Here is a 26,096-nt window from a genome sequence, read left to right as displayed (position 1 = left end):
TAGTTGTATTTGGTTTAGTTCTGTCTTATTTAGACAAAAAGGGGAGATGTAGGGATAAGTCCCGCCCCTTAAGGGGCGTGTTCGCCTCGGGCTAATGTCTGCCTATAAATTTGGCGAGCAAGCTCCGAGCTCTCGCTTCTGCTTTCCTGGTCTCCGCGGGAACGGTGGTTCTGTAAGTCTATTTCTACATTAAAGCTATATATATATATATATATATATATATATATTTACACTCTGTCTGCATTCGTTTACGCCGTTACATATAATGTTAATTATCATTTCTAGTTCAGTAACTACATTTGCTTTAGAAATCAATTATTTAAAAGTTTCACACCACAGTTGTGTAGTCTGTAGTAGGGAATCTAGCAGATGTATTTTCTTTTACTTACCCAAAATTTTCATCTTTCCCTCTTTGTTTAGAGAGCTAATGTCTTTAGGGAAAAAAATCAGACCATTCAGAATTGGGGAAACTGTAGGTTATTTCTAGTAATCTTTATAAGTGATACTAAAATCTTCATACAAGTGCATTTTGAATAACTTGAACCTCAGCTAGGAGCAGGGGCTCATGCTTCTTGTCCCCACTACTCAAGAGGCTGAATGAAGCAAGTGGATCACTAAAGCCAGGAACTCAACACTAGCCTGGGAGATAGAGACTTCAGCTTCACAAACACACAAAACCCTTAAACAACACATCCTCATAAACTGAGTATAGTGGTTTATCCAGGACTGTAATCCTGGCACTTGGGAAGCGGATGCTGGAAGATGGTAAATTGGAGGCCAATTTATGCTATATAGTAAGATCCAGTCAACAAAATAATAAAAAAGCAAAACAAAAAGTCACTATACACAAACCACAGAAATTTCATTAAACTCATTATATGTTACCAAAGGACATTATGAATTCAAATAAAAAATAAATGATCTCAGTTTTATTGCCTCACATAAGAATTAGATAGAGCCAGTGTGGTGGCACATGCCCATAACCCCAGCACTTGGGAGGCAGAGACAGGCAGATCTCCTGAGTTCAAGGTCAGTCTGTCTACAGAGCAAACTACAGGCCAGCCATGCTACATTGTGAGACCCTGCCTCAAACAAAAACAAAAAGCAAATAAAACTAAAAGAAAAAAACAAAATAATTGTCCAGGGAGCTGTAATAAAATCTTGATGTCTGGATCTTACTCATGACTCTGATTTAATGTCTCTAGGCACTGGGATTTATAAAAGGTTCTAGGTGACCCTAAAGACCTATCTGTCACTGAGACCCACTGAATTAGACTGTAACAACTCAAGATGCATCTTCTATAATTGAGGCTAGCTGCTCATAGGACAAAGGTGAGAATATACTCATGCCATATCACTCTTCTGGAACTACATGCAGCACGCAGTATTAGCATATATGTTTTAGGTATATGGTTATTGATAAATGATATCCATGTTTCCAGATTCCTTACTAAAGATATTGTGGCATGCATTTATGAAGCGATGACATTGAGAGTTTATCTTCATTTTCTCAACTTTCCGAGGAAAAGCCTTAAAATGAATCACCTAACTCCACATATTAGTACTTTGTAAAAATCATAAAGCAGTCTGAAACTACAGTCCACCAACAACATACAATGCCTAACTCCCCCAAAATACATAGTGGAAGTCAAAAGCTCCTAGTGGTTTTCTTAGGAGGCTAGAACAGTACAATTCTGTTACTTTATTGCTCAGAACCTTTTCAAGGAATATAGATGATTGTCCTCAGGATGGATTCTGGTCTTTAACCAAGTTTATCACAGTCTGCCCTATCTCTTTAGCTTAACTTGTCATTCCAGGTTCAATCATAAGCAACTTGCTGTCCCACGCTCACCTCTGTGTGTGTTACTAGAGACTGGACCTAGGTCCTCACGCATACTAAAACAGCATTCTATTATCAAACTAAACTACACTACGACTACATCTCTCTCCCCATTCCCTTATAGGATAAAGAGCAAAGTGCAGCCTACTGCTGATGTGCTGTTAACCAATGTGCATCTGCAGTAGCTGAGCACGGATACTTTCCCTTTGCTCAGTACTATCTTCGTTTCCATTATGTGTATCTGAGCACACATTTGCTCTGTAGAGAAAATAATTCAGAGTACCTGTAAGGAAATGGGTGTTTTCTTTAATAAAACCAAGCCCAGTTCTCATTTAGCAAGAAAGGAGATCCTACTGCCAAATTCCTCCACCTTATAACCTCGTTCCATACAAATCATCTTTCTTTTGGTCTCTGACTAGACATATTGATAACACCATCTGCAATCTGCAGGTCCAGTTACAGGAAATATAAATTGCGACATAGCTATGTCCAGCCTGCAGTATTTGAAGGTTTTTTCCTCTGGACAAAGAGAGGGTAACTCTAAACTTGAAGATTTGTTTTACCTGATGTTTGGTCTTCCATCTTGATGACGAATAACTCAAGACCCAGTTGCTTAAATCATATGCATCTAATATCTTTCACAAATTCTGTGTGGGTCAACAGGTTCTGTATAAATTCTGACACATGCTGGCCGGGACTGTAGTCTTCTCAGGGCTCACTAAGACGGCAACATTCAAGATGGACGAACATGGAAGGTAGTTGGTTGGGTGTATAACAGCTAGGGATGCTGACTGATGGGCCTTAATATGCCTCTACATGGCTTCTTCAAAAAGCTTGGATTCTAAGAGAGATTGTCCCAAGGATGCTACCATATCCAGCAGTAGTCTCCTTGTCCCCGCAAGACTCGGTTTCTTTGTGTAACAGCCCTAACTGTTCTGGAACTCGCTCTGTAGTCCAGGCTGGTCCCAAACTCACAGAGATTCCCTAGCTCTGCCTCCCAAGTGCCTGGCAGAAGCAATCTTTCTCCTCTAGTTGAAGACTAGCAAGCAGTTCATTCCTTGTTTGGAGAGTAAACATTTCCTTTTAGAGGAAGTCCTAGTCTCCCAGAGATCTTACCTGGACAAGGGTTTTAGGATATAATGGCTAATGCAGTTAGTTACTCTAGTGCTGTGCACTCCTATAAATTGCCGTGATTACAGGTTTGTAGCTCAGTGAGAGTTCTGGTTTACATTACAGATGCTCTGGGTTCCATCCCCAATGCTGAAAAAAAAAAGTTCTAGTGTTGTAGTGGCATGTCATAGTAGAACATGTCATTGCAGTCTAAGGGACTATCAAGAAGGAACGGCATGTATGAGTTACCTACTTACACAACACTTAAGAATAAAATGGGAGTCAGGTGTGGCAGCACATGCTTTAATCTCCATGCCCGAGAGGCTCAAGTAGGACAGCAGCAAGTTTGAGACCAGCCTGGGCTATACAGGAGGTTCCAGACCAGCCTGGGCTATGCAGTAGGTTCCAGACCAGCCTGGGCTATGCAGTAGGTTCCAGACCAGCCTGGGCTATACAGGAGGTTCCAGACCAGCCTGGGCTATACAGGAGGTTCCAGGCCAGCCTGGGCTATACAGGAGGTTCCAGACCAGCCTGGGCTATGCAGTAGGTTCCAGACCAGCCTGGGCTATGCAGTAGGTTCCAGACCAGCCTGGGCTATGCAGTAGGTTCCAGACCAGCCTGGGCTATGCAGGAGGTTCCAGGCCAGTTTGGGCTTCATAGCAAAAGAGTCTCCAGAACTTATCAACCAGACAAAAAAGTCAGTAATGAGGGCTACTAACTTGTGAAGTTTCATTTAATAATAAAAGTAGTGTTTGTATAACCTGCCAGGGGGCTCAGGCCTGGAGAGAAATGATTCTCCTGTTCTTGGATGACAACACTAAACAGACTCAGTAATCCTCATGCACAGCAATTATTAAAGATGAAAAGGTCATAAATTTGAGAGGGAGTGAGAGGGAGGCATGGGAAGAGTTGGAAGGAATGGAAGGGTGTGGAAATGTAAACACAGTACTCATGAAAGTAAAAAAATTTAAGAAACAAACTAAAAAATATTTTACTTTCTCATTAGAGGAAGCAACTTAGAACCATGAATTTTCAGCCTATGCTTTCCTTTTTTAAAAAATTTATTTGTGTTTTATGTATGTGCATTCTGCATGCCAGAGAGGGCATCAGATCCTATTATAGATGGTTGTAGCTGCCATGTGGGTGCTGGGAATTGAACTCAGGGCCTCTGGAAGGGCAGCCAGTGCTCTTAACCACTGAGCCACCTTTCCAGGCCCCTATGCTTTCCTAAGTCATGCTAAAGAATAAAATTCAAAATCCATAGGTATACACAGGAACATTGCCAATCACATAGGCTGTACTTTCCTTATAAGTCACCATTTAACCTATATGTTAACAAAGTGCCAAGAAGTTACAATTGAGTGGAGTGTTTTTCTGATCCCATCTCTTTCTCATTTTTCTTTGTTTGTAGGCAAGAGTTCACAGATCAATAATCTTGATTTCAGTACGCAATTACATACTTCTTGCATGAGTGCTTCTGAGTTATGCAGAAAGCTTCCTGTTCTGAGTTCTCCCTCCCCTCCCCCTTCTTCACTGGGAGCTGAATCGAGGACCTAGGCAAGCATTCTTTACCGCTGAGCTACATCTACATATATTCCTAACCTTTTTAAAAAATAAATATTATCTTATGTGTATTAGTGCTTGACTTGCATATACGTACATACATCACATGCATGCTTGTGCTCACAGAGCGCAGAAGGTGTCAGATGCCTTGGAATTAGTTACAGGTGTTTGTGAGTCAACTTGTGGGTGCTGGGAACTGAATCCCAGCCTTAACAAGTGCTCTAAACTTCTGAGTCAGTTCACCAGCCCCTCCAACTCTTTATAAACTTTTTTTTTGAGATAAGATTTAATTAATTTGTCCAGGTAGGCCTTGAATTTGAGATCATCAGCCCTTAGCTGGAATTATAGGCAAACTGCAACACCCAACTTCTCTCTCTCTCTCTCTCTCTCTCTCTCTCTCTCTCTGTTTTCTGCTATAGCTTCAATGTATGCTTAAGATAAGGAAGATTATAAAAAAAAAACTTTGGACTTAATTCCAAGATGTTGATATTAGGTAGACACAAATTAGATGGCAATTAGACAGAAGAACGTGGCTTTCCAGAAGGGGAGTTTTATCCCCCCCCCCCATTTTCCTCTTTTGTCTTTTTCCTCTTTCTCCTAGTTTCTCTCCTCCCCATTCTTCCCTTGTGTAAATGATACAGCTCAAGAGGTACTACAAACTTAGCTGCTGATAGTGCATATGGTTTTTTTTTTTTTTTTGGTTTTTCGAGACAGGGTTTCTCTGTGGCTTTGGAGCCTGTCCTGGAACTAGCTCTGTAGACCAGGCTGGTCTCAAACTCACAGAGATCCAAAAGCTTTTGATTGGCCAAACTTCCAGGAGTAACATCAAAGATGTAACTGATAAAACTTTTTCATATCAAAATATCCATTTATGACAGATTTTTCCTCACTTCAAATGGTAGCAAGAGCTTTCAAACCTGACAAATTAAAGTAAGTAACTTCAGTGTTTGATTTAATTCATGTAGTATAGTATACATAGAGTATTTACAATGTACATTATCTTGCTAAGGAGTTTCTGAATTAATGGGCAGAAAGTTTAGCCCCAAACATCCTTCAATATATTGTACATCTAAACGGCAATCTACTGTGATTGCACTTTAACCAGGGCTGGGCTAGCCCAAAGTTTCCGCTTCTGCTTTTATTATGCTTCTTTCTGCAATGAACCGCCAAAGAAAAGCAGGAGGTGGAAAAATAAAGCTAGGAAATGAATTAAAAAGCACACAACTTGTTTTGAAATAATTAGCTAGTTGTTATATATCTACTTCTGTTTCGCAGGCAAGAGAGCATTACCAAGAATCCCCAAAATGCATGAGACACAACCCTTACCCCACATCCATGACCACATTGATGTGGGCATTTTCATTCTTGCCTGCCATCTGCTTCTTTTATTGGAATGCATTTGCCCAGCAAATTATTAGTGCCTATAAACTAGGAATACTAATTTAAACTACCTGTCCAAATTCCAGGAAGCAAAATCTTACCAGAGGATTCTGGTAGCTTAGTCATGCCTCCCACGTTCAAGATAGGGATGTTTGAAAGGGCAAGTGGAAGTTCTCTCCATCCTCAAGGGACAGACTCACTGAGATCTGAGGGGTTTTATTTTTCTCAGGGATTTCAGCATCAGGAGGCCACTGATGTTACCTATAACACTAAAAGTTTACAAATCTGCAATGCACAGAAAAGTGTCCGCCTCATCTTTGGAATTTGTAAACCCACTTTTTGAGGCAACCGAATTTCTTTTAAAAAGGACTTTTTTGAGTATTTAAAAAAGGAGTAATACTAAAGACAATTCTTTGTTAGAATCTTTTCTGATGTTGTTTCTCTCAAATATTCATGCGAGAGTTAAAATGCAGCCGGCTTTTCAAGGAGTTGTATTTCAAATAACTTCTTTTTCCAGTAAACTATTCCATTTCTCAAACCAATTTAAGTTTTTTTGGATTCCTTCAAAGTACTTCCTTTTACTTGATATGGTCTTTTGCTTTGTTTTCATTTTGGGAACCTGGGAGTATTTTAAACACGTACTTTAAAGTCTTATCTAAGAGAATACTAATAGGTTGAAAAACTACCTCCCCTATGCTTTTTTTTCTTTTTTTAAACGAATGTACTAGAACTGTTTTGCCGTTAGTAGTAACGGTGAAGAGAATGACAGTATTAGACTATGACAATCGGTACTGGCTTCAAACCCTCTTTTTTTTTTCCCCCTATTTAAAGCAATCAGAGAATAAGGCAAACTTTCACACTGGAAAACTGAGCGGCAATCTCCCTTTCCCAGTTTCAGGGCCCAGTGAATCCCGCCTCCACTGCTCTGAGCAGCTGTCTCAGGAATGAATCCTCTTCTCCTTAGAATGTGGGAGAGCTTTGCTGGGGCGGCAGCAGCGAGGCAAGGCACCCTCCCCTCGGATTCGCTGTCGCTGTCCCTCCCCTTGGAGCGTTGGCAGCTGCCGGGGCATCCCAGTGGGAAATCTTTCCCAGCCACCGCCAGCGCGGCGGGCGAGCAGCAGCTGAGCGCAGCCCAGGGTGGGGACGGCTCCCGGGAGGCTCCAGCGCCGCCAGCTCAACAGCTCCTAGGTCCCTCAGGTGCATCCTCCAAGTCCAACAAGAGGACACCTTGGCAACGTGGGGCGGGTTCCCTCGGCACCCAGGGACCTGCCGTAGTGTAACAACACTTGCCTCTGTGCTCCACGAAGCAAGGTCTGGGCGAGGGAGCGCGGGAGAAGTCGCAGCCGTAGCGAGCGGCCGCCCTACCTGTGCGGCGCGCTCCCGCCCGCCCGCGTGCCCGCCCGCCCGCGTGCCCGCGCGGCGCCCTCCCGGCGGCGCGCGCTCGGCCCCCCTACTCCCTCGCGGTGCCGGGGCCTGCCCGCCCGCGCGTCCCCCGCTCGCCCTCGCGGCCGCCCGCTCGCCCCCACCGCCCCGCGCGCCCTCGCTCGCGCACGCGCACGCCGCGGCCGGGCAGCCCTCGGCGCTGTCATGGCGGCGAGGAGCAGCTCCAGTGGGCACAGGGGCGGTCCCGCGCGCCTTGGCTGGGCGAACCGTGGCAGTAGCATCCTCAGCCCCCCCGCAGCAGCACGAGTCGCGGCGTCGCTAGCGCCGGCAGCAGTTGCTCGAGCAGGGTTGAGCGAAGGGGTGGGGCGGCCTAGGAAATCCATGGAGTTCTAGGCAGCCGCGGGCTCCCGGGGAGCGGACTAGGGAAACTTGGAGGCAGCGACCAGGTGCATGGACCTTCCTCTCCCTCCCCTCCTCTCCCCGCAGTCGGCGTCCGGCCTGCCTTCCCGCCCCTACACACTCCTCCCTTCCTCTCCTCAGCGGAGCTCAGGTGCCTGGGAGAGGTGCTCCACTCCTCCCCCTGGGCCGAGCGCTGAGCAGAATCACCGCCCCCTTCCCCCGCCTTTTCCTGCCCTGGATCACGGCCGCCACCTCCGTCTCTCTGCGCCCCGGCTGGGGTGAGGACGAGGCCAGAGTCTCTGGGTGAGGAGGAACTTTGTGCCTCAGTGGTCGCGGGGGGTCCCCTCCTTCCCCCCGCGACAGTTTCCCCGCGATGCACCTGCCTGCGCCCACCACCTGCGCGGGCTGGGGGAGGAGGGGACCGGCCCCGCGGCCCGGAGGACCCGCCTTCGCCCGGAGCCCGGGAGGAGCGGCCGACTGGCCCTGGGGTGCCTTTAGTAACTTATTGGACAGACAGTAACTATTTCCCTCTCCTCCCTAAAAGATCCCACGACCAACCTAGCCTATTTAACATGTGTTTAATCTTCCAATAGGGTTTGGCGTTGTTGTCAGCCTCGGGGAGAGAGATTGGACAAATATTCTCCAAGAGGAGGAGGGCGACGCCAAGGACTTTCCACATCAGCTGCTTTTGGGGTTTCTCCTCAAGTTGGAACAGAAACCCCTTTTGGTTTAGCTTTTGCCTGTGTTGTGCCTCCGGTTAGTGCAGCGACTGCTGGCCCAGAGTGACTCTTGAGTTGTCCTTTCTTGAGAGCTAGTAATGGCTAGTGAAGACAATCGTGCCCCTTCCCGGCCACCAACAGGTGATGACGGGGGAGGTGGAGGGAAAGAAGAAACCCCTACGGTAGAGGGTGCCTTGTCCCTGAAGCCTGGGCTCCCCATCAGGGGCATCAGAATGAAATTTGCCGTGCTGACCGGGTTGGTGGAAGTTGGAGAAGTGTCCAATAGAGATATTGTAGAAACTGTCTTTAACCTGGTGAGTAGATCAATATTTTATAAGCATATACTTTTCTCGGTGAGTTGGGGAACAAGACGAAGCTGGGGTCATGTGCTTCACTCAAACTAATGGCTTTTTCCACAGAGAGACACAAAATTCCACTTGACCTAAATGAAACAATTGCTTGTATTTCAATTGAAAGAAAATTATGCAAAATTTGACACTTCAGGTTTTGAATGAACATATCACTTTGTGCAAGGGAAGCAAGTGTTCATTTGGAAGTCTATCTCCGAGTGTGTGTGTGTGTCAGGTGTTCAATGCAGAATTTGACTAATTTTTTTTCCCCTTGGAGTGTATGTTTTTTAAGCCTGCATTTCTCTTTCACATTATAAATACGTGACCTTTTTTTGGACTTGGGAACTGATTTAAGTCTTTATCTAAGTTATATTTTGCCATAGTTAGTTTTAAACACATCCATAGTGTTAATAAAAGGCTAACATTGCAAATTTGTATTTTTAATTTTGGCTAGTCTTAGTTTTAGAAATAACTGGAAAAGGTTAAATTTTGGAGTGCATATAGGGTTATATTCAAAGTAATCTTGTGATAATTGAACGGCAACTTGAAAAAGGCCTGAGGCAGCCGTAGGATGAGCTTTATGTTTGTGTAAATTCGTGTGTAAAACACACTTGGTCATTGGAAGTTGCTGATTATACTATAGTGGGCTTTGACTCTTTTTTTTTTTCTGTGACTCATTTTAAGTGGCTATGAGATACTTTCTTTTTTCCCTCCATTCTAAGAAATTACCGTTAGTGGAACCTTTTTAGACTTTTTAATTCTGTGTTGATTATCAACTTAAAAGAATCAAAAAGGAATCTGGCTTTAAAATAATTTCCTTTCTTTCATTCAACCAGTGTGAGAAGATAATATGTGATACCAAATATAAGTGTGCAGTAGTTGTAGTAAGTGTCTAGTAGCCATCCCTTTTCCTCTGTATTGTCACGGTGAGACTTGTTTTACTTCAGGCAGTTAAGTATTTCCTTCATTAGGCCTTTCCTAGTGGTTCAGTCATTTGCAATATAGAGTCTAGAATGACAAAGTAGGTGGTGAACTTCACTTGCTTTTGAAGCTCGAAAACTTTAAACTGTATTTTATTTTTCTCCTGGATTATTGTATTGCCATTTTAGATATAAGTACTGACAGACATTCACACATGCATTTTGAAACTATATATTATGGACATGATCAAATATATAAAAAATTGAATAGCATAGTTAACTCTGGTATCCATCATCCAGCTTCACCATTTTGGGGATCTTTTGTGTGTTTGGAACTTTCAAAAGTAAGTTTTCTGATAAAACACAAATCCATCTATTTCTTTACCTCAAAAAACTTGAGTTTTTTGTTTGTTTTTTTTGTTACTTTTTCTGAACCTAATTGGGCTGTGGATGGTAAACAGAAATTGGTATAGTCCATACTTGTTTGTATGTGAAAACATGACTTTCACCTGTTCTTTATAGTGTGCTGTGTTGTGGTGAATGACCAAACAGGAATCACTTCCATTTTTATCGTTAAAGAAAGTGTAAACTCTGTATTAATAGTTCGCTGAAGTGTAGGACTGATAAAGACTTTAAGGTCAGGTCTCTCCTAGTTTGTAGGGTAGTGCATGGCACGTCCTCTTCTTCAGCATTCCTTCTTTGAGGAGCGTGGGAGAGTGGCCTAGAGGAGTAGATTTGTCTTCCTTTAGACTACTTTTTGTGATTAGGATATGAGCTCTAAGAAAATCATGGGAACTAAAGTGTTGGTAGTCCAGCTAGTTCATCTCATTGCTGCTGTTGCTGTGGATATAGTGTGAGTTGTAATTCTATTCCAAGGGGGAACCATCCTTTCTGTGCCAGGCACTGGGCCAGGTGGCTTTATTATTTAAGTCTTTCCTGAATACTCTTCTAATGCATATGTGCCTTTTCAATGATGAGGAAACCAAGATACTGAAAAGTTAAATAGATTGCCTACAATGTGCTCTTTAGGCTTGATCTTTTCAGGAATGTATCTGTCACATGAATTGGTGTGGAATTGTTTTCATCTCTGAGCAGCTTTTTTGTACCTTAGGTATTGCTTTCCTCAAGGGCACAACAGTCATTCATCTTGATAAATATTCATGGCTAAACCTTCACCAATGGATTTTATTCCTTTTTATTTAACTTCCAAAAAACTTTCCACGATACTGCTTTAAAAAGATCTCAAAACTAAACATAATTGTTTTAGTTCTTCATGTAATTGGTATCTCATTTAGTCTGTGCAGGAAGGTGATAATTAACTTTTTTCTTTTCTTTTTTGTGCGTGTGTATGTACTGGTGTATGTATGTGTGTAGGCCAGAGGTTAATGTCTGGTGTTGTCCTCAGTTACTTCTCCATCTTATTTGTTTTTTTTAAATATTTTATTTATTATTATTGTGTGTGTATAAGTGCCAGTGAGCACGCTGCGGTATGGGTGTGGAGGTCAGAGGGCAGATTTGGGGTGTTGGTTCTCTCCTTCCATCTTGGTGAGAAGAGTGTCTTCTCTTCATGTTTGTCCTCCCTCCCTCCCTCATTATGTATTCCTACCTGGCCTTTGTAGAGCAGACTGGCTTAAAACTTTCTATGTAGACCAGACAGGCTTAAAACTTATTGGAATCCTCCTGCTTCTGCCTCCTGCCTCCTGCCTCCTGCCTCCTGGGATTATAAGTGTGTACCACTATACCTGATGACTAATCTCTCTCTCTGTCAGTGTTCTGCCCATATGTATATCTGTGTGAGGGTTTCGGATGTCTTGTAGTTGGAGTTACAGAGGAGGAGGAACTTTCTGCCTTGTGGGTGCTGGGAATTGAACCTGGGTTTTCTGGAAGAGGAAAACCACTGAGATATCTCTCTAGCACCCCAACTTTTTTAACAGTACATTGAATTGAAACTTCCAAAATTGTGAAAAGTTGGAAGCAAACAACAGAACATGAGACATGTATGCTGTATACTCCCACGGCAGCTCACCTGGGAGTATATAGCACATGTAAGTCATGGAATTGAAGCAATGTAAGCCTTGTGAACCTTCATCTGTAAAGAGTCTCAACTCTGCAATGGTGGCACATGCCTTTAATCCCAGCACTTGGGAGGCAGAGGCAAGTGGATCTCTGTGAGTTTGAGGCCAGCCTGGTCTACAGAGTCAGTTCCAGGACAGCCAAGGCTATATGAAGAAACCCTGCCCCAGAAAAACCACACACACACACAGACACAGAAACTTAAGTCTTCAGTGGAGTAACTTTTTATATAGTTAGGTTACTATTGGTGGGATGAAACACCATGACCAAAAGCAAGCTGGGGAGGCAATGTTTTATTTGGCTTATTCTTCCATACCAATGTTCATCATCAAAGGAAGTCAGAACAAGAACTCAAACGGGGCAGGAACCTGGAGGCAGAAACTGATGCAGAGGCCATGGAGGGGAGCTGCTTACTGGCTTGCAATCCATGACTTGCTCAGCCTGCTTTCTTATATAACCCAGGGCCACCATCCCAGGGATAGCACCACTCACAATGGTCTGGACCCTCTCCCATCAATCACTAATTAAGAAAATGTCCTGTAGACTTGCCTACAGCCTGATCATATTGAGGCATTTTCTTTTTTCTTTTTTTTAATATTTATTTATTTATTATGTATACAACATTCCTTCCATGCCTTCCTGCATGCCAGAAGAGGGCACCAGATCTCATTATAGATGGTTGTGAGCCACCATGTGGTTGCTGGGAATTGAACTCAGGACCTTTGGAAGAGCAGGCAATGCTCTTAACCTCTGAGCCATCTCTCCAGCCCTTGAGGCATTTTCTTAACAGGTTCCTTTCTCTCATATGACTCTAGCTTGTGTTAAGTTGACATAAGACTTGCCACTGCATGGATCATAGCTTTTTCCACTTTTTAGGCTTATTGTTATTAAAGTGGGAGTATGTTTGTATGTGTGTGTTCTTTCGTCCCTGTTTTGGGAGATGAGGTCTCTATGTTAGCCTTGTGCTTCAGAATTCAAAGTGATCTTTCTATTCCAGCCTCTCCCATAGCTAGGACTAAAGGCACAGACCAGTGCGCCCAACTAAAAACATGTTCTACAAACTTTTTAAAAAACTAAGTTTCTAATGTTAAAAACAACCTGTCTTGGCAGAGTTGTCCAGATAGTAAGAGGTAGGGCTGTACAACTCTAGACGTCTGGCTCCATAGGGTGTTGTCCCCCAGCTTTGCTCTTACAGCTTGTTATAAATTCCTTTGAAAGTTACAATCTTGGCTCAGTAGTTAAGGGCACTGGCTGCTCTTCCAGAGGACCCAGCCTCAATTCCCAGCACCCACATAGAACTCACAACTGTCTATAAATTTATTTCCAGGAGATCTGACACCTTCACACCAATGCATATAAAATAAAGTAAATCATAAAAAAATCCTTTAAAAAGTCCAGGTGGTGGTGGTGCACACTTTTAATCCCAGCACTCAGGAGGCAGAGGCTGGCAGATCTCTTTGAGTTTGAGGCCAGCCTGTTTTACAAGAGCTAGTTCCAGGACAGGCTCCAAAGCTACAGTGAAATTCTGTCTCGAAAAACCACACACACACACACACACACACACACACACACACACACACACTTTTAAAAAAAGAAGAAAGTTACTATCTCTTGTTATTTCTTTTACAAATCTGTTTCTCGGTTAAATTTTTTTAAACTGATTTTTATTGAACTCTACATTTTTTTCTGCTTCCCTCCCTCCGAGCTCTCCTCTCCCCTTAAGCCCTCTCCCAAGGTCCCCATGCTCCCAATTTACTCAGGAGATCTTGTCTTTTTCTATTTCCCATGTAGATTAGATCCATGTATGTCTCTCTTAGTGTCCTCATTGTTCTGTGGGATTGTGATTTGTAGGCTGGTTTTCTTTGTTTTATGTTTAAAAACCACTTATGAGTGAGTATATATGATAATTGTCTTTCTGAGTCTAGGTTACCTCACTCAAAATGATATTTTCTAGCTCCATCCATTTGCCTGCAAATTTTACATTTTCCTTATACATTCTTCAGGCGAGGGGCATTTAGGTTGTTTCCAGCTTCTGGCTCTGACAAACAATGCTGCTATGAACATAGTTGAGCACATGTCCTTGTGGCATGATTGAGCATCCTTTGGATATATACCCAAAAGTGATATTGCTGGGTTTTGAGGAAGGTTGTTTCCTAATTTTCTGAGAAATCGCCACACTGATATCCAAAGGGGTTGTACCAATTTGCACTCTTTTTTTTTTTTTTTTTTGTTTTTCGAGACAGGGTTTCTCTGTGGTTTTGGAGCCTGTCCTGGAACTAGCTCTTGTAGACCAGGCTGGTCTCGAACTCACAGAGATCCGCCTGCCTCTGCCTCCCGAGTGCTGGGATTAAAGGCGTGCGCCACCACCGCCCGGCCCAGTTTGCACTCTTACCAGCAATGCAGGAGTGTTTCTTTACCCCACAACCTCTCCAGCATAAGCTGTCATCAGTGTTTTTGATCTTGGCCATTCTTATAGGTATAAGATGGAATTTCAGAGTTGTTTTGATTTGCATTTCTCTGATGGCTAAGGATGTTGAGAATTTCCTTAGGTGTCTTTCAGCCATTTTAGATTCCTCTGTTGAGAGTTCTCTGTTTAGGTCTGTACTCCATTTTTTTCTTTTGGATTATTTGTTCTTTTGATGACCAATTTCTTGAGTTCTTTGTATATTTTGGAGATCAGACCTCTGTCTGATGTGGGGTTAGTGAAGATCTTTTCTCATTCTGTAGGCTGTCATTTTCTCTTGTTGACTGTGTGCTTTACAGAAGCTTTTCAGTTTCAGGAGTCCCATTTATTAATTGTTTCTCTCAGTGTCTGTGCTACTGGGGTTATATTTAGGAAGTGGTTCTCTGTGCCAGTGTGTTCAAGTGTACTTCCCATTTTCTCTTCTATGAGGTTTTGTGTGGCTGGCTTTATGCTGAGGTCTTTGATCCATTTGGACTTGAGTTTTGTGCATGGTGATAGATATGGCTCTATTTTCATTCTTCTACATGTTGATATCCAGTTATGCCAGCACCATTTGTTAAATATGTTTTCTTTTTTCCATTTGATATCATTTGCTTCTTTGTCAAAAATCAGGTATTCGAAAGTGTGTGGATTGATATCTGTGTCTTCAGTTCAGTTCCATTGGTCCTCCTGTCTGTTTTTATACCAATTCTCAGTTAAATTTTTATGAATAGTACACTAGCTTCTCCACCTGTACTTTTCTCGTGGTGCAATTTAAAGCCATTTTCTTTTGTTTTCATTCATGTGTTTACTTATCAGACACTGAATGCAGAACAATTACTATTTTGTCATATTTCAAGAACTTGCTGTGGGGCTGGTGAGATGGCTCAGTGATTAAGAACACTGACTGCTCCTCCAGAGGACCGGGTTCAGTTCCCAACACCCACATGGTAGCTTGCAGCTGTCTGTAACTCCAGTTCCAGAGAATCTGACATCGTTATATCAATGTGCATGAAATAAAGTTAAATAAAGTTTAAAAAAAAACTTGCTTCAGAGTTTAAGAGTTCTATTCATTTAAAGATACTCAATGATATCTAATTGAAGAATAGTGAGCTGGGAGGTGGTGGTGCATATCTTTAATCTCAGCACTTGGGAGGCAGAGGCATGTGGATCTCTGAGTTTGATGCCAGCTTGGTCTACAGAGAGAGAGTTCCAGGACAACTAGGATTGTTACATAAAGAAACCCTGTCCTGAAAAACCAAAACCAAAACAACAACAGCAACAACAAAACAAACCCCAAAACAAACCAACAAAACAAAAACAAAACAAACAATAACAACAACAACAAAGACTACTGTTTTTCTTAGGCTGCTAAGAAATATATGTTTTCATGATTTCTTTTGTTATTTATTTTTGAGACAGGGTCTTTTATTAGTTATGATTCTCTAGAGTAACAGAACTTATAAAATGAATTTCTTTTTATATATAAAGGGGATTATTAGAATGACTGTGGTTCATCCAGTTCAACAATAGCTGCCTATAAATGGAAGGTCCAAGAAACCAGTAGTCGTTCAGTTGATGCAGCTGTCTCATCAGGTTTTCAGTGTACTCCGGGATCCTGAAGAAGTAGGCTCAGATGTGACTGGAGGAATGGACGTGCTGTCAAGGTGAGAGTAAGCAGGGCAAAGAGCAAAGCTTCCTTCTTCCATGTCCTTATATAGGCTTCTAGCGTAAGGTGTAGCCCGGATTAGAGTTGGGTTTTCTCAACTCAAAAAGTCTGGATTAAAGGTATGTCTTCCTACCATAAAGATCTGAATTAGAAATAGATCTTACCACTTCAAATTAAGCAAAGAATCCCTGCAGGCATTCTCTTTATTTTTGGGTGTTAGTTAATTCCAGATGTAGTCAAGTTGACACCCGTACCCTTTTTTATTGGATTTTTGAAACAGGGTCTTTCTCTATGTAGCCCTGAGTGTACTGTTCACTCTGTAGAACAGGCTGGCCTCAAACTCAGAGAGATCTACCTGCCTCTGCCTCTGGAGTGCTAGGATTAGAGGTATATGCTACCATGTCCAGTAGTTTTCTGTAACCCACCCTGTTTATTAGCCTCCCTGTGTAATATGTAGTGATGCTGAGCTAGAACTTTCTGTATAGCCTAGGCTAGTTTTGAATTTGAGATCCTCCTACTTCGTCTTCCTGAGTACCAGGATTACAAATATATAATAACGCCATCATGCACAGTCTATGATTTTTAATTTAAATGTAACAGCTTGAAAAATGGAATATGATTCTTTATTATTTACTGTGTATCAATTTACATATATTCTCAATAAATAGAGGAGCTAGGTATTAAATAAATCCTTTTATTGACTGTGCATAATACCCTTTGTGGACCTAAGTGGGCAGCAGCTGTTCTGTTCTAACCGACTCTTGTATTGCATTAATGGGAACTTGGTGGTTTTGTACATCTTTAGTTTTTGGAGCAAAAAATTTGGAATCTAGAGTTAAAAAACTTTTAAAAATAGAAATTACAATGTTTAAAAATTTTATATGGACTTTATAAATAGTTGGTTACTTTTCAAACTTTTTTATGTGTGTATGGTGTATGTGTCTGTAAACAGGTGTGCGAGCCTGTGCACATCCTCATAAGCACATAGAGAAGTCAGGGGAGGATCTGTTCTGTTACATTCAGCCTTATTCGAGGCAGGGTCTCTCACAGAATCTAGGTCATCGGCCTAGCTACCCACCTGTCTCTACACTTTTCAAACTCTTATATGAACTTTAATATAAAGATATTTACTCATCCAATGGGTTTTTTTATTGTCATGTTAATGTCTAGATTACTTCCTATATAATGCCTATAATTGCATATTTAAGGATTAAGAATAATCCTCTCTATAAACATTCTTGCCAGTGATCTTTTTGTAATTGGTATTAGTGATAGAAAACCCAACTGCTAGTGAACTTGGTGTTGTACACCTTTAATCTCAGCACTTGGGAGGCAAAGGCAGGCAGATTTCTATGAGTTCGAGCCCAGCCTGAGCTACAGAGAAGGTTCCAGGACAGCCAGGGTTACACACACAGACACAGACACACACAAAGACACACACACAGACACACACAAAGACACACACACAGACACACAGACACACATACACACACACACACACACACACACACACACACACACACACACACCCTGTTTTGATAACCCTATTCCCCCACCATAAAGGAAAACTCAACTGCTTTGAGCACAGTAAAAGGATTTATGGAATTATTTGTCTGGAGTCCAAAGGCAGGGCAAGATTTCAACTAACAGTTTCATTTTGTTTCTGTTTTGCATTTCCTGATTTCAGTCTGGTGTATTCCTCTCAAGTTGTAGTATGGCTGGTTACCAGGCAGGGCTGGGGCCACTTTTGTCGTATCTTTTGCTAGATTAACTATGTCCCTATGTTCTGAACTAATTGGACCATTGACCAGTGAAATGTGCTGATGAGCTTACGCAGTATGTATAGTTTATTTACCTAGTTCTGCTATTTTAAGTCAATTTATAGAGCTTTTCAGCCATTATTACAATTTAATTTCATTTTTATTATCTAGTTTTGGAACATTTGTATTTGTATGCAAGGCATTAAATTTTTAATTAGCCTGTGGTAAATTTTGAGTTAACTTTTGTACGATGTAATTTTTTTTTTTTAAAACATGATTATTTGCCTCATTGCTGTTTGCTGAAAAGCTGTTCTTAGTATTTTCTGTCTTGGTACCATTGCTGAAACTCAGTTGACTGTAAGTGTAAATATCTGTCTTGACTCTCTGTTTTCATTAAAATTTTGTGTGTCTGTATGTGTGCATGTGCATGCAGGTACATGTATGTATACTTGTATGTGTATGTATGGGGGTCAGAAATTGAAGATTTTGTATCTTCAATTGTTGTCCACCTTGTGATGTTCCTTTTTTACCCTAGAGAACAGATTTTTTTTTAAATTAATACTTAATTTTGTCATTTGTGCTACTCCCCCCTCCATTTTTCCTCTGTCTAGCCCTTCCCACCCATACTTTCCCCTTTGTTCCATTTCAAATTCATTTTTATTCTTTGTTATTGTGACATTTATATGTATATGTATGTGGACATATATGTGTGTGTTTGTGAACACACACATATTAATACATGTGTGTGTTTGTGAACACACACATATTAATACATGTGTGTATGTATGTGTAACCTGCTGAATTTGATTAATGCTGCTTATATATTTGGGAAGGCTGACTTGTCAGGATTGATAACCATTTATGATGCTTATCTCTGGGGAAGAAAAAGTCCCCCTCTCAGCAGGTCTTTTTCTAGGGATGGGACACCAGGTGACCCCTCCCCCCATCCATGTTGGCTTGTTTGCTGATTCTGTCATTGTTTAAGCAGTCACACCGTTGCCATTTTCTGGATGTCATTTCCCTGTCATACCTACAAGACCCGATCTTGTACCATCCTGGTCCTCTGGCTCTTGGACTCTTTCCACTACCTCTGGTGCAGTGTTTCTCCTTAGGTGTAAGGGTTGTATTGTAAATGCATCAGTTGAGGCTGGACACCCCACAGTTGATTGTTCTTTGCATTTTGACTAGTTGCAGCTTTCTTTTTTTTTTAAATTTATTTATTTTATTTTTTTTAAATATTTATTTATTTATTATGTATACATTATTCTGTCTGTGTATGCCTGCAGGCCAGAAGAGGGCACCAGACCCCATTACAGATGGTTGTGAGCCACCATGTGGTTGCTGGGAATTGAACTCAGGACCTTTGGAAGAGCAGGCAATGCTCTTAACCGCTGAGCCATCTCTCCAGCCCCCAATTTATTTATTTTATGTATATAGTGTTCTGGGCACCAGATCTCATTATAGATGGGTGTGAGCCATCATGTGGTTGCTGGGAATTGAACTCAGGACCTCTGGAACAACAGTCAGTTCTCTTAACCTCTGAGCCATCTCTCCAGCCCTAGTTGCAGCTTTCTCTAGTGGTCTGTGTCTACTGAGAAAATAAACTTCTTGATGAGGGACCAAGTTACACTTATCTGTGGGCACTTTATTTTTTGAGACATGGTTTTCACTGAACTCATTTGACAAGACTAGCAAGGCCTAGTGATTCTCCTTTCTTGACCTCCTCAGAATGGGATTACAGGTGTGAGATTTATTTACTTTTTTCAGGCAGAGACTCACTATATCGCCCCAAATGACCTGAAACTTGTTATGTAGACCAATCAGACCTTGGACTAAGAGAGATAGATCCTCTTGCCTCTACCTCAGGAATGCTGGGGTTAAGGTGTGCTGGGGTAGGCTAATCCCTGGTGCTGAGGAGCTTTTTAACATGGGTGCTAGGGATGGTACTCATGTTTGTGGGACTAGTGTTTTGCCAACGAAGCTGTCTCCCTAGCTCGTTACATTTATATTTCTATTTTATAGAGTTGTAGATGAAACCCAGGACTGTGTGTCTGTACATATGCTAGGCATGAACTGTACCACTGAGCTGCATCCCTGGTTTATTTATTTTCCAATGATCACTATGTCTTTTTACATTATTTTCAAACTTTGTTGATTACTGTAACTTCGTACTAAGTTTTGAAATAGTAAATGTCACCCTCTTACTGTGTTCCTCTTTTTCAAGATCATTTTGATTATTCTAGGTTCTTGGTGTTTCCAAGTAAATTGTAGGTTCAGGTTATTAGATTTTGTGAAAAGGCAAACAGGAATTTAATTTTTAATTTTTATTTTTTTGAGACAGGGTCTTTCTCCACTTAGCCCTGGCTCTTCTAGAACTCACTATACATAGGCTGAGCAGTCTACCTCCACCTCCTGAGTGGCGGGACTGAAGGTGTGCACCACTATACCCGGCTAGCAAGCAGGGGTTTTGATAGGCAGTGGTGAATCTGTAGATCATTTTGGAAATATTGGCTCAGTTCATGAACATAGAACATTTCTCCATTTACTTAGCTCTTTAATTTAGTGATTTTTTTTGCATGTGTGTATGTATGTGGTGAGCATGTGTGTATGCATTCACATGGATGTATGGAGTGTGGATCTTGACATGGGGAGTCTTCTTTGTTCTTTGTCTCATTCATTGAGGTAGGGTCTCACTCAGAACCAGAGCTGATCTATTGGCTATTCTAACTAGCCAGCTTGCTACAGAGTTCTGGTCTTTGCTTTCTAAGCTTTGGAGAGTTGAAATTACAAGTGGGCGGTCACACCCTCTTGGCCTTTATGTGGATCTGAGCCAGCAGTTTATCTATTGAGCCTTCTTCTAACTATTATAGCAATTTTCTGTTGTTTTTCTTTTTGAATTTCTAATCCTCCTGCTTAAGCCTCCTGAACATTGGGGCTATAGATGTGTACCACGCCCTGTTTGTAGATATTTTTGTGTATTCGGATTTTTGTAAGAAGAATAAATGACTCAGAGTATGACTTATGAGTTGATTTAGATGGATTGCTAATGTTGTTAAAAGTGAAATGGTGAATTGGTGAAATTTTAAAAACGTTAGTACTATTCTAGATGCAATTGTTTGATAGTTTAAGCATTTTTTTTAAATATTTATTTATTTATTTATTTATTTTGTATACAATATTCTTCTGTGTGTATGTCTGCAGGCCAGAAGAGGGCATCAGACCTCATTACAGATGGTTGTGAGCCACCATGTGGTTGCCGGGAATTGAACTCAGGACCTTTGGAAGAGCAGGCAATGCTCTTAACCCCTGAGCCATCTCTCCAGGCCCCTAGTTTAAGCATTTTAAGAATGCAGTCTTGTTCTTACTTGAATTGTATTTTAAACTGAGAAATGGTTTGGTAATTAAAAGTTTTGTTTTTTTCTGTTAAGGATTAACAGAAAAGGTAAGTAAGCAAGCATTTTATCTCTTACTGACTTAGATGACTATTCCAATGTATTTAAGTTTTATAAAATATCCTTTTAGAGGCTGGCCTCAAACTTGCTGTATTTTTTGTATGTTTGAAATAAAAGTGCCCATTATAGGTTTGTCCCCTTTAGTATGTAGAGCAGTGGTCCTCAACCTCTCCAATGTTGTGATCCTTTAATACAGCTCCGCACGTTGTGGTGACCCCCGATTATAAAGTTATTTTCATTGCCACGTCATAACTGTAATTTTGTTACTGTTTAGAATTGTATTGTAAATATCTGTGATTTTCGATGGTCTTAGGTGACCCTTATGAAAAGGTTGTTTGACCGCAAAGGGGTCGTAACCTGTAGGTTGAGAACCACTGATAGAGAGGAACCATAATTTGTTCTGTCCTTGTTCATCTAGAAATGCTATAATGCTTAGCACTCTGGAAGTATTTGCTGAAAGCTGGCAAACCTCTTAGTACCCTTCTGCTTAGGAGGGTGAGTCTGAAGATTCCTTGAGCCTAGAAAGTGGAGCCAACGTGAACAACATGTACAAACTGTCTTAAAAAAACTTGTTTAAGCCGGGCGGTGGTGGCGCACGCCTTTAATCCCAGCACTCGGGAGGCAGAGGCAGGCGGATCTCTGTGGGTTCGAGGCCAGCCTGGTCTACAGAGCTAGTTCCAGGACAGGAACCAAAAAGCTACGGAGAAACCCTGTCTCAGAAAAAAAAAAAAAAAACTTGTTTAAATTTAAATATCTTAATCCTTTTATTAAATAAACTTTAAATATTAGAAAGTCTAGTTCCTATTCTATACAAAAGCTATGTCATGTAAATAAACTTCGAGGTGTATTTTGTTTGTTCTTTCATATTTCATTTGAAAGATATTTTCCAGACAGCTTGCCGTTGCCCCATCCCTTCCTTCTCTGCCCCTCACCCTGTCTATCTCCTTTCTCCCTGTCCATTTGTTTCTCTCGTTTGGAATTCAGGCCTTTGTGACTAGGCAAGCAGTGTACCACTGAGAATACCACATCCTTTAATTTTTTTTTTCTTTTAAAAATGGGCTTTTATTATATAGCCCAGGCAGGTCCTCAACTCACAATCTTTCTGCCTCATCCCCCTTGGCACTAGTATAGGCTGGCACCATCATGCAGCTCAGCTGTGTTTTTGTGTGTCTGTGTGTGTACATGTATGCATGTGTGTGTGAGAGTTTGTGTGTATAGGCACCTGGATGCTGGAAGTTGCCTTTTACCTTTATGTTTTGAAACAGAATCTGTCAGTGAACCTAGAGGTCACTGGTTCAGCTATCCTGGCTGGCCAGTGAGCCCCAGGGTCTTGCTGTTTCTACACTCCCTTTCAGTGGCATTAAAGTCCATGTCACCCTGGCCTTTTTGCCTAAGTACTGAGAAGCCGAAGGCATCCTCGTTAAGCAAGTTCTCTACTAGGTGTGTTTATTTAATTATATATTTTAATCACTTTTTGTGTATATGTGTGTATTGTGTAGGTGTATTGTGTTTGTGCACTTGTCTGTTTCTGAGAGACAAAACTGGGGACAAACAATGCAAATATAGGAGCCTATGGGGACCATTTTTATTCAACCACTAGCTCAGAAACCTGAGTGTTGACTTCTGATGATACTGGATTTAAAAATGTGACTAAATCCAAACAGACTGTAGCAGGGTAGAGATCAATTGTACGACGGATGCTTAAATTGGTAGATGGTGAGCTCTAGCGTTAGGGTAACTACAGTTCATAATAATTTATTCTGTTTTTTTTTTTTTTTTTGGTTTTTCGAGACAGGGTTTCTCTGTGGCTTTGGAGCCTGTCCTGGAACTAGCTCTGTAGACCAGGCTGGTCTCGAACTCACAGAGATCCGCCTGCCTCTGCCTCCCGAGTGCTGGGATTAAAGGCGTGCGCCACCACCGCCTGGCTAATTTATTCTGTATTTTATAAAGAATTTGAGGAAGGCCACATGCTTTTAGTGCTAGCACCTGAGAGGCAGAGAAGGTGAATCTCTAAAAGCAAAGCAAACAAACCAGGAACAAACAAAAAAGGTGAACGCTTAAGGAGATAGAAATATGTTGAACTATGGTTTCATATTTGCACTTTGTATATTTATATTGAATTGTCAGTATCCCATAAATATGTAGTTATCAGTTCTGTCTATTAAAAATTAATTTTTTTTAAAAAAATTAAATTGTAAAAAAGTTAAAAAGGAGAAAGCTAGATTATATACATTCCCTCTTCTCTCTAGTTTGGCTTTGGAGACAGAGTCGTTACTTAGAACATGCTAAGCAAGCACTCTATCATTGCACTGTGCCCCAATTTCTGAGTTACTATTATTTAATTTTAAAATATGTTATTGTATGTGGGCACCACATACATGCTAGGTGCTCATGCAGGTCAGAGGGAGGCATGGAGTCATCTGGAACTGGAGTTATGGTGGAGGCTGGGTCTCCTGAACGAGCAACAAATGCTCTGAACCACTGAGCTGTCTCCTCAGCGACCCCAAATTATTTTTAATTTACTTAATTAATAAAATATTTATTTTAGATGAATTTTTTGTGTATGTGTACATCTTTCATGATTCTTTCAGACTTAATTAACTTCTGTGATTGAAATGTGCTGCCGTGAAGTAGAGTATCTCTTCCCTTCTTGCTTTCCTTAGAAAGCTAGGTGCCAAGTGACTTATAAGATCGTGTGACTGCTGTTTGTTCTATAACTCTGTTGTCTTTGTTGCCCTTTGATGCTCCCCTTTGGTCCTCAGGCTCTCCTTGACCAGATGTATCTCATCAGTCTCTTGTAATTCATGTTTTACAAACTCATGGTTTTAGAAAGCGATGAGAGGCTGATATTTTTCCTTTTCTCTTTCTCCTTCATCCCATCCCAGGGTATATTTCTGTCTTTATTTCTTTATTTTTTTTAAAGTTCATTTATTTAGGGTCTCTCTATGCTGGCTTTGAGCTCTCATTATTTTGCCTTAGCTTCCCTATTATTAAGATTAAAGGCATGTGTCACCATATATGGGTGTGTGTGTTCTTACAGAAAAGGGAGAAAACTCAGGATTTCTCATCTTTATTTTATTTTTATTTTTGAGGCGGTAAGTCATGTGGTTCAGACTGGTTTCCAACTTCCTTTGTAATCAAGGATGACCTTGAAGTCTTTCTGATCTTCCTTCTGTTCATATTCTGGGATTGTTTCCCTGGGCTACTACACCCGACAACTCTGTTCCTTTAGAGATAAATCTATTGTTTGGGGACTGGAAAGATGTTCTCTTGTCTAATGAGATCTTTATTCAATGCATAGTGACTTCATTACTATGACATTTTTACTCATAAACTGTATTGAGTCTCAAAGCTATGAAAATTTAAAATAATTTTACTTCTCATGAGACTGATGTTTGTTTTCTCCTACAAAAGATAATTCTCACATGAAGTAATCTATGTATTAAGTCCTATAATACAGTTTTTATGTTCTTTGAGCTTTAGTCCCTTAAATAATATCTCAGAACTTGTAAAATATATCACATTAAAGCACAAATCATTTTAAAAGTGCTGATTTAATGTTAATTTAAAAAAATTAGACAAAACTATAATAATATAGTAATCAATCTCAACTGTCATGTCAGGATATAATTTAAAAAACAAAGCAGGCGCTAATTTAAAGCAGTTCATTAGTGTTTAAAATGGTGAAGAGCTTGGGCATGGTGGCAGCCCCAGCATTCAGGAGGCAGAGGCAGAGGCGGGACAGAATGGTCACTCCAGGTTCAAGGTTCTTTAGAGTTCCAGGTCCAAGGCCAAGATCAACTGGTTCTTCAGAGTAACATTCCAGGCTAGCTGGGGCTACAGAAGCTAAACCCTGACACAGTAACAAAAACATAAGGCAACAAAAGAAGAAAAAATTCATTAGTAAAGATTATATAAAGCTATTTAGGAAATGATTATTAATATCATCCTCAACTTTCTTAATTACTATGAAATTAATATTCAAAGGGATATTTTAAAATTTCTTCACCTGTTATGTCTAGACTACCATTTATTGTAGTGGAAAAAGAAAGTGATTTTTGAAGTTATTAAGCAGGCATTGCTTGCATGTCTCCAAGTTTCTCTTCTCCTACAATCTTCATATATAGCTAAGCTTCCCTCTGACGTTTGTTAGAAGTTGTATATGAACTAATATCACTTCTATATTATTCCGCTATGGTTCTCTTTATGTTAGATAGCTCAGGCTGGTGTTAAAGTCAGTATAGCTGAGGAAGACCTTGAACTTCTGATCTTCCTGACTTAACTTCACGGGTGCCACCACTCCCAACTTTATCCTATTCTTTGCTAGTTCTGTAGGAGGCAATTGAAATCAAAGCCATAAGCTGTAGTTTAATATTCACTTGAAAGTGATGAAACTGACATAAAGCAAATATGACTTACTTAAGTCATTGCCTGTCTAAGCGCTCTATAGTTGTGATGAGATAGCATGACCGTAACAACTCTTATAAAGGAAAGCATTTAGTTGCGGCTTGCTTACGTTTTTTGGAGGTTCAGTCTGTTATCGTGATGGGAAGCATGGAGGTGTGCAGGCAGACATGGTGCGGGAGAGGTGGCCAAAAGTTTTACGGGATCTTCAGGTAGGAAGAGAGAGAGCCACTGGGCCTGGGTTGTGCATCCGAAACCCAAGGCCAACCCCTTGCTACACTCTTCTTCCAGCAAAGCCTCGTCTACCACAACAAAGCCACACCTAACCACTCCTAAGTAGTGTGTGCTCCTTCCTGATGACTGAGCATTCGAATCTATGAACCTAAGGTAGCCATTATTATTCATTCTGTAATCTGAGCTCTAAGTCCCTGAGCCAGCGGTGGTGTGTGACCTCAGAGAACCATGAATGTTAAATAGTGGCTCAGCATATCCTTTAGTTATGTAACTGAATTGAGTTTGGGTAGCTGGGTTGTTTGACTTCCCTATGTAGTCATATTTGCCTCTCAGGAGTCAGTGGTTTTTACCTTTGCTTTACTTAAAACTGTGCGCTAGGAAAAGAGTGGTTTTAATG

General features: G+C 41.1%; 1 protein-coding gene across 5 annotated transcripts in view; it reads left to right on the top strand.

Moving 5' to 3' along the window:
- Positions 1-7,499: 7,499 nt before the first annotated feature.
- Positions 7,500-26,096, top strand: part of Lrba (LPS responsive beige-like anchor protein) — a 478,937-nt gene continuing 460,340 nt past the window's right edge. For 2 of the 5 annotated variants that reach the window (XM_041659438.1, XM_041659435.1), the window contains exons 1-2: positions 7,777-7,978; positions 8,269-8,708. In XM_041659438.1, coding sequence (XP_041515372.1) covers positions 8,493-8,708 — 216 coding nt within the window. In that variant the 5' untranslated portion in view covers positions 7,777-7,978; positions 8,269-8,492. Of the gene's footprint in view, positions 7,723-7,776; positions 7,979-8,268; positions 8,709-26,096 lie in introns of those variants that run through there. The other 3 variants (XM_041659437.1, XM_041659440.1, XM_041659439.1) reach the window with 3 other exon arrangements.

Source organism: Microtus oregoni, unplaced genomic scaffold (assembly GCF_018167655.1).
Source record: "Microtus oregoni isolate MIOR12 unplaced genomic scaffold, Mior012 000010F_ref0000083, whole genome shotgun sequence".
Lineage (NCBI taxonomy): Eukaryota > Metazoa > Chordata > Mammalia > Rodentia > Cricetidae > Microtus > Microtus oregoni.
Note: the sequence above shows the minus strand (reverse complement) of the source record. Positions and strands in the feature narration are given on the sequence as shown.